This window comes from Trichechus manatus, unplaced genomic scaffold, assembly GCF_000243295.1.
Source record: "Trichechus manatus latirostris isolate Lorelei unplaced genomic scaffold, TriManLat1.0 scaffold00207, whole genome shotgun sequence".
NCBI lineage: Eukaryota > Metazoa > Chordata > Mammalia > Sirenia > Trichechidae > Trichechus > Trichechus manatus.
This window is the reverse complement of record NW_004444143.1, coordinates 3,488,272-3,497,353: the sequence shown is the minus strand read 5'-3', so window position 1 is coordinate 3,497,353 and position 9,082 is coordinate 3,488,272. Positions and strand designations below refer to the sequence as shown.

At 50.0% G+C, this 9,082-nt stretch overlaps 1 protein-coding gene across 1 annotated transcript in view; it reads left to right on the top strand.

The window, feature by feature from the left end:
* The first annotated feature begins 8,637 nt into the window (after positions 1-8,637).
* The window catches only part of LOC101358703 (F-box only protein 17), a 6,715-nt gene continuing 6,270 nt past the window's right edge, over positions 8,638-9,082 (top strand). Inside the window, exon 1 of the mRNA XM_004388150.2 lies at positions 8,638-9,000. Coding sequence (XP_004388207.1) covers positions 8,652-9,000 — 349 coding nt within the window. The 5' untranslated portion in view covers positions 8,638-8,651. The remainder of the gene's footprint in view (positions 9,001-9,082) is intronic.

Sequence of the window (9,082 nt, the reverse complement as noted above, 5' to 3'; positions counted from 1 at the left end):
CCCCCAAAATGTGTGTCAACTTGGCTAGGCCATGTCTCCCAGTATTGTACGATTGTCCACCATTTTGTCATCTGACGTGATTTTCCTATGTGTTATAAATCCTACCTCTATGATGTCAGTGAGGTGGGATTAGCGGCAGTTATGTTAATGAGTCAGGTCTCAATTTACAAGATTAGATTGTGTCTTAAGCCACTCTCTTTTGAGACATAAAGGACAGAAGCAAGTAGAGAGACGGGGGACCTCATACCACCAAGAAAGCAGCACTGGGAGCAGAGCTCGTCCTTTGGACCCAGGGTTCCTGTGCGGAGAAGCTCCTAAACCAGGGGAAGATTGGTGACAAGGACCTTCCCCAAGAGCTAACAGAGAGAGAAAGCCTTCCCCTGGAGCGGATGCCCTAAATTTGGACTTGGAGCCTACTAGACTGTGAGGGAATAAACTTCTCCTTGTTAAAGCCATCCACGTGTGGTATTTCTGTTAGAGCAGCAGTAGATAGCTAAGACAGGGCTCTCGTGCTTGCAGACATACAGTGGCTGAGTCTGGGTCATCTGAAGGCTCCTTCACTCCCACTTCTAGCACCTGGGATGGAAAGTCTCACACAGCTGGGAGCTGGCGCAGCTGGGGCTCCTCGGGCAGTTCCCTCTGTCTTCACGTGGTCTCGTTTGGATGCCGAGGGCTTGAAAAGTACAGCGTGATGACTTCAGGGCAGCCAGACTTCACATGCGGTGACGCAGACAGTGGTGTGCTGGAGCCAGCTCACACTGGCTTGTGAGAACCGATTGTGCACATCTCTTTCCAACACCATAGTTCAGGAACTTCATGCTGGTAGCTTGAAATCAGCCACAATGAGTGTATTTAACCCACAGAAATCAGCAATTGCTACAAAGGTGGACTCCCCCACTCCCATAGAGCTGGTCGTTGAACATTTAGCAGCACACCACTGGACTCGGGGCTCCAAAGGCATATGTCCCAAGACAGTCAGGCAGAGGCTGTATCTCTGTCTTAGTTATGCAGTGCTGCTGTAACAGAAATACCACAAGTGGATGGCTTTAACAAATAAAAATTTATTCTCTCACAATCTAGGAGGCTACAAATCCAAATTCAGGGTGCCAGCTGCAGGGGCAGGCTTTCTCTCTCTGTCAGCTCTGGAGGAAGGTCCTTGTCATCAATCTTCACCTGGACTAGGAGCTTCTCAGCGCAGGAATCTCTTGTTTCTTGGTGGTATGAAGTCCCCGTGTCTCTCTGCTCGCTTTTCTCTTTTATATCTCAGAAGAGATTGGCTTAAAACACAACCCAATCTTGTAGATTGAGTCTCATCAATAACTGCTACTAATCCCATCTCATTACATCATAGAGATAGGATTTACACAACACATAGAAAACAACATCAGATGACAAAATGGTGGACAGTCACACAATACTGGGAATCATGGTCTAGTCAAGTTGACAGATATTTCAGGGTGACACAGTTCAATCCATGACAATCTCCTTTTGTGATCTGTTGTTGTTAGGTGCCGTCGAGTTGGTTCCGACTCATAGCAACCCCACGTACAACAGAATGAAACACTGCCCAGTCCTGCGCCATCCTCACAACCATGGTTATGCTTGAGCCCATTGTTGTAGCCTGTGTGCCAAGCCATCTTGTTGAGGGTCTTCCTCTGTTTTGCTGACCCTCTGCTTTACCAAGCATGTTGACTCTGCTTTGAGGAGACAGCTCATATTTTGAGTGCCTTCCAACCCGAGGGGCTCCCCATCTTCCAGCACCAAATCACACAGTGTTCTGCTGCTATTCGTAAGGTTTTCACTGGCTACTTTTTTTCAGAAGTAGACCACCCGGTCCTTCTTCCTAGTCTGTCTTAATCTGGAAGCTCAGTGGATACCTGTTCTCCATGGGTGACCCTGCTGGTATTTGAATACCAGTGGCATAGCATCCAGCATCACAGCAACACACAAGCCCCCACAGTACGACAAACTGATGCTTTGTGACCTAGCCTGGAAATCCCTGAACGGTGGGGTCACTTCTGCAGTGCTCTGAAAGCTAAGGCAGTCACAAGAGCCTGCCCAGTGTCAAGGGGAGAGGGTATGGCCGCCATCTCTTGATGGGAGCGGTAAAGTCCTGGAAGAGCATGTATGTAAGATAGGAAATTCTGGAAAATACAAACTGCCATAGTATCATGGGTCCCTGGAGACTCAATGCTAGTAGCATCCTCCCAGTCACCATGACAACCAATAATAACCCCCCTGCCTGAACACACAGGCACTCCCAAACACCCTGGCAGCAGCAGTATGGCGCCCTACTTATCCCAGGCCACCCCATCCACTGGTGGGCATTCAGCCGCGTGGACGTGGTGGGTCCAAGGCACCTCGTGGCCTTCAGCAGAACGTCCCTAAGAAGCGTTTTATATGCTGAGGACTCATGTGGTGCATCTCTTTTGAAGGTCCTTGCTTCTTGACAAAGTCTGGCTGGCCACCTCCGTGTGTGAGGCGCCACCCCCAGCTCCAGAGACCGACGCGTTCCTAAGAAGAGTGGACCCCGGGAACGAAACACTGGTGAGTCTCATGTCCATGGCAGACCAGCTGTGGATTTGCTAACAAATCACCAGATGTTTTAACGCAACTAATAACCACCCCAGGGAAGTGCACACCTTGGTCTCTCCAAAGTCCATATCTGCACCTTCAGTCTCTCCATACTGGGAGTGGGGCAGGGGGTCAGATTTTTGCCATGTCCATGGACCATTTGCACAATTCAGCCTTCTTTTTTTTTTTAAAAAAAAAAAAGGAAAAACTTTAGTTGATCAATGTTAAAATAATAACATCTGACATTAATTGAGCACTTACTGCGTGCGTGCACATAACCAGCATTCAATCACTGAATCTTCTTAACCCAGGGCAACTTCAAAGGTTCATTTTTACCCATTTGGATGAGATGATGGGACTCAGTGAGGTGACCCAGCACAGCGGCTTATTAAACCAGAAAAAGCCCACTGCTGTTGAGTTGCTTCCCACTCATAGCGACCCTGTAGTGGCTTATGAAGGGCCCAATAAATGTCCCCAATATCATAGCCAAATAGATGCCAGTCCCTTTGTTACGATATGTTACAGTAATAATAGCAACAGAATTTCATGCTTAATATTAAATTAATAGCACTCATCACACCAGGGGCTTTTTCTAAATGCTTTACAAATATTAATTCATTTAATCCGCACAAAACCTTATGAAATAGGCACCATTATCATCCCCATTTTAAGAAGAGGAAACTGAGGCACAGAGAGGCTAAATGACTTGCCCCTGGTTATGAAACTAGCAAACAGCAGGGCGGGGATGTGAACCCATTGGGAACTGGTCCCAGGCATGAAGCTTTCATCCCTAGGCCCTTCTGCCTCTGCGACAGAAAGGAAATGAGTTTCTGTCTAGGCCTGGAGCTAGTCACTGAGTTCTTGTTGACTAAAGGTATTTTACCTCGCAATGCTAAAGTTTCCTCATCTGCAAATGAGGTTTTTTGTTTGTTCGTTTTCGTTGTTGCAAAAAATGTATATAACACAACATTTGCCAATTCGACATTTTTTCACATGTACAGTTCAGCGACACCAATTACATCAGCCACGTCATACAGCCATCACCAGTATCCATGGCCAACTTTCCCATCCCCATGAACAGATTCTCACTTTTTTCCTAAACAATGGCTTTCCCTATCCCCTCTCCCCGCTCCCCGCCACTAATAAACTTTGGTTTCTATATATTTGCTTATTCTACATGTTTCATCTAAGTGGCAACATACAGTATTTGTCTTTTTGTGATTGACTTATGTGAAGTTAAGGTTTTTTGATGGGATGATTCATTCGTTGGTTCGTTTAACATCCTACTGAACACTTCCTATGTGTCGAGCACTGTTGTAGACACGACACTGTGGATATCAAAGTACGCAAAAGAAACCATGTGCCCCTTGGAGGTGACAGTGTGGTTGGGGAAACAGACTATAAAATTAATAAGTAAGTTCTGTATACTTATGTGTATGTGGGAGCCCAGATGGTGCAGGGTTAAAAGCTTGGCTGCTCAGCAAGAGGTCAGCAGTTCGAATCCACCAGCTGTATCTTGGAAACCGTATGGGGCAGTTCTACTCTGTCCTAGAGGGTTGCTAGGAGTTGGAATCGACTTGATGGCAACGGGTTTGGGGTGTGTGTGTGTTAAAAGGTGACAGCGCTTTGTTGTGTGCTATTGAGTCAATTCTGACTCACGGTGACCCCATGGGACACAGTCGAACTGCCCAATAGGATTTTCTAGGCTGTAATCTGTACAGGATTAGATCGCCAGGTCCTTTCACCCGCGAAGTGGCTGATGGGTTCGAACCACCCACCTTCCGGTTAGCAGCCAAGTTCTTAGGTGTTGCCCCACCAGGGTTCCTTGGTAGCACTTTAGAGAAGTGTGAAGTGGGGACAAAGGATAGGAGTGTGTGGGGAAGGGGCAAGGCCCTGAAAGTATAAACCAGGTGCCCAGGGAAAGCCTTGTGGAGAAGTGACATTTGAGTGAAGACTTGAAGGAAGTAGGGAAGTGAGCAAAGAAATTATTTGCATCCAGGCAAAGCGAACAGCCGGTGTAAAGTGTGGAGGCCATTGTGGCTGGCGCCAGGGGAGCCAGAAGGAGAGGAGACAAGGACAGGGAGGTGACGGGGGCGTGGGGGACTGTGCCTTTATCCTAAGAGAGATGGAGACACAGGAGGGCTCTGAGCAGAGCAGGCATGTGACCTGACTCAGGTGTTCACAGGGCCCCTCTGGCTGCGCGTGGGGAATAGGCAGCAGGGGAGAGAAGCAGGGAGCCAGTGATGGTCCAGGTGAGAGGGGGTGAGAATGGATGAGTTCACCCAAGAGAGCGAGTGCTGGTAGAGCATAGAAGTGGTTCAAAGACTGAGCTCTGAAAGGAGAGTGAAGAAAACCAAAGACACAAGGGAAAAATTAGCCCAAAGGTCTAATGGGCCACAACTACCATGGCCTCAACCAGACTGAGTCCGGCACTGCTACGTGGTGCCCAGATACCACCACCAACTGCTGTGACCGGGATCACAATACAGGGTCCCGGACAGAGCTGGAGAGAAGGGTAGAACAAAATTTAAACTTACAGAAAAAAAGAGCAGGCTTACTGGTCTGACAGAGACTGGAGAAACCCCGAGAGTATGGCCCCCGGACACCCTTTTAGCTCAGTAATGAAGTCACTCCTGAGGTTCACCCTGAAGCCAAAGATTAGACAGGCCTGTAAAACAGAATGAGACTAACGGGGCACAACAGCCCAGGGACAAGGACGAGAAGGCAGGAGAGGACAGGAAAGCTGCTAACGGGGAACCCAAGGTCGAGAAGGGAGAGTGTTGACATGTCATGCGCTTGGCAACCAATGTCACAAAACAATATGTGTATTAACTGTTTCATGAGAAACGAGTGTGCTCTGTAAACCTTCATCTAAAGTTCAATTTAAAAAAAAAGTTTGACCTGAGAAAGTTGGAGACTTACAATTAAATTTCAGTTAAAATCATAAAATAAAATTATGATAGAAAAATCAAAAACAAAGAGACTAAGCTCTGACATTTTGAGCTCAGAGAGAGGAGGAAGCAGCCTGGAAATGACAGGGAGCCACCAGGGAGATGGACCCTGGAAGGCACGGTTTCCAGGAAGCCAGGTGAAGAAAGCTCTCCCTGGAGAGAGGTGACCGGTCCTGTGAGATGCTGCAGACAGGTCAAGCCACGTGAGAACTGAGCGGTGACCACTGACTTCGCACCAGAGAGGTCATCGGTGACCGTGACAAGAGCATTGAGTCACAACCAAAGAGGCAAGGCCTAATTGTTGTTAGCTGCTCGTGAGTCGGCTGCAATTCATGACAACCCCGTGTGTAACAGAACAAAATGTTGCTCGGACCTGCGCCATCTTCACAATCATTGGTATGCTCCAGTCCATGGTGGCCACTGTATTTTGAGTGCCTTCTAACCTGGGGACTCATCTTCCAGCACTATATTGGAGAATATTCTGTTGTGATTCATGGAGTTTTCATGGGCTAATTTTCGGAAGTAGATCTCCAGGCCTTTCTTCCTAGTCTGTCTTAGTCTGGAAGCTCTGCTGAAACCTATCTATCATTGGTGACCCTGCTGGTATTTGAAATAGCAGGGGTGTAGCTTCCAGCATTACGGCAACACACAAGCCATTATAGGAGGACAGACTGACAGATGGCTGGTGGCACAGTGGTTAAGAGCTTGGCTGCTAACCGAAAGGTTGGCAGTTCAAATCCACCAGCTGCTCCTTGGAAACCCTATGGGGTACTTCTGCTCTGACTATAGGGTCGCTATGAGTTGGAATCGACTCGACGGCAATGGGTTTGTTTCTTTTTATTTTTTTTTGGAAGGAGGAGAAAACATGGAGGTAGCAAGTATAGACAACTTTTCTGAGAAGTTTTACTATAAAGAGGAGCAAAGGAAATGAGGCCATATGTAGCTGGAAGAGGAGGCGGGGTCAGGAGAGGGTTTGTTTTAGGGAGAAGTGACTGTGTGGGGGCTGACGGGATGATCCCCTGCAGAGGGGAACTGAAGGTGCAGCAGAGACAGGAGAATTGTGGGGCTCGGGCCTGGAGTAGGCGGGAGGAGGAGGGGGATCTACGTAGACCGGGGCAGCCCCCATGAGAGAGCCAGCGCAGGCCCAGGTCAGTGGTAGATGGGTGGGGAGGGGCCTGTGGAAGTTCACCCACATTTCTTCCAAATTAATAAGCAAGGTTGTCAGGTGAGAGTGAACGAGGGGGAAAGGTGTTAGGGATCGGGGGAGGGGAGAAGGTGTGAATTAGTTGTAGAAAAGAGAGGGAGAGTGAGTGCACGAGAGAAGGGTCACATGGGCAGCACTGAAGACCCACCAGAAGGTCATGTTCACAAACTTGAAGTCGACCAGCCAGTGGGATTGTGTGCTGCTCTCTGGCCACCTTAAGCTGTGTGGACACAGGCACCCAGTAAGTACAGGGTTGGATTTAACCAGGGTCAAGCGTAGAAGGAAGACGGGGCAAGGGTGTTGAGGGTGTGTGCAAAGAATGTTTATCATTATTAACTGTGGAATTCAAGCTGGGTAAGCAAGAAGTAGGAGCCCTGGTGGTGCAGTGGTTAAGAACTTGGTTGCCGACCAAAGAAAGGGTCAGCAGTTCGAATCCATCAGCCGCTCCTTGGAAACCTTATGGGGCAATTCAACTCTGTCCTATAGGGTCGCTGAGTCGGAATCAACTCGACGGCATTGGGTTTTTGGTTAAAGAAGAAATGGAGCCTTGGTGGTGCAGTGGTTAAAGTGCTCTGCTGCGAACGTAAAGGTTGGTGGTTCAAACACACCAGCCACTCTGTGGGAGAAAGATGTGGCAGTCTGCTTCCGTAACGATTAGTCTTGGAAACCCTATGGGGCAGATCTACTCTGTCTTGTTGTTAGGTGCCGTTGAGTCGGTTCCGACTCTCAGCGACCCTGTGTATGACAGAACGAAATCCTGCCCGGTCCTGCGCCATCCTCACAATCGTTGTTATGCTTGAGCCCATTGTTGCAGCCACTGTGTCAATCCGTCTTGTCAAGGGTCTTCCTCTTTTTCGCTGACCTTCTACTTTACCAAGCATGATGTTCTTCTCTAGGGACTGATCCCTCCTGATAACATGTCCAAAGTATGTCAGACATAGTCTTGCCATCCTTGCTTCTAAGGAGCATTCTGGCTGTACTTCTTCCAAGACAGATTTGTTCGTTCTTTTAGCAGTCCATGGTATATTCAATATTCTTCTCCAACACCACAGTTCAAAGGCATCAATTCTTTGGTCTTCCTTATTCATGATCCAGCTTTCACATGCATATGAGGTGAAAGAAAACACCATGGCTTGGCTCAGGTGAACCCAAGTCTTCAAGGTGACGTCTTTGCCTTTCAACACTCTGCCCTGTAGGGTCGCTGTGAATCAGAATTGACTTGAGGGCAGTGGGTTTGGGTTTTTTTATTTTAAGAAATCATGCATCACCTGCATGTCAGTTTGTTGTTCTGTGGTGGTTTGCATGTTGCTATGATGGTGGAAGCTATGCCCCTGGTATTTTAAATACCAGCAGGGTCATTCACGGTGGACAGGTTTCAGCAGAGCTTCCAGACTAGGATAGACGAGGAGGAAAGGGCTGGCGAACTACTTGCAAAAATTAGCCAATAAAAACCTTATGAATCACAAGCGAACATTAACTGGCTTGCTTTGGATACGTCCTCAGGAGGGATCAGTTCCCAGAGAGGGGGTCATCCTGTTTCGTGAAGTAGAGGGCCAACGCGGTCCTGGGAGACCTCGGTGAGACGAACTGGCACAGTAGCCGGACTGACGGCCACGAACGTGCTGGCGATTGTGAGAACGATGCAGGACCAGGCAGTGTCATGGTCAGGCCAGAGGTTTTTTGTCCGTGGGTGGGAAATAGGAGGTGGCCGGGATGAGCTGACTTCTCTATTTCCCATGGAACCAGGCAACAGAAGATGGGTGCCCGGTTTTCGCAGCCGTGGCGGTCCCCGAGTGGCCCATGGACCTGGTGAGGTCACGGTCAAGCCGGAGGGGCCTTGCGTCTTGGGAGACGGGGTGGGGGTGGCCAGCTGCTCTGACCTCGCCAACCCCTCTCGACCTGCAGGACGCCGGCGGCCGGAGATGGGCGCCCGCCCCTCGAGGCGGCAGCAGCCTGAGGACCCGCCCATGGCACTGGACGCGCTGCCCCCCGAGCTGCTGGTGCACGTGCTGAGCCACGTGCCGCCGCACGCGTTAGTGACGCGCTGCCGCCCTGTGTGCCGCGCCTGGCGCGACGTGGTGGACGGGCCCAGCGTGTGGCTGCTGCAGCTGGCCCGCGATCGCAGCGCCGAGGGCCGCGCGCTCTACGCGATGGCCCAGCGCTGCCTGCCCAACAGCGAGGACGAGGAGGAGTTCCCGCTCTGCGCCCTGGCGCGCTACTGCGTGCGCGCGCCGCTCGGCCGCAACCTCATCTTCAACTCCTGCGGCGAGCGTGGGTGACCGGGGCGGGGCCGGGGGCGGGGCCGAGGCGACCCAAGGGGTGTTCAGGGTGCGGGCGGGACAGGGGCAGGGGC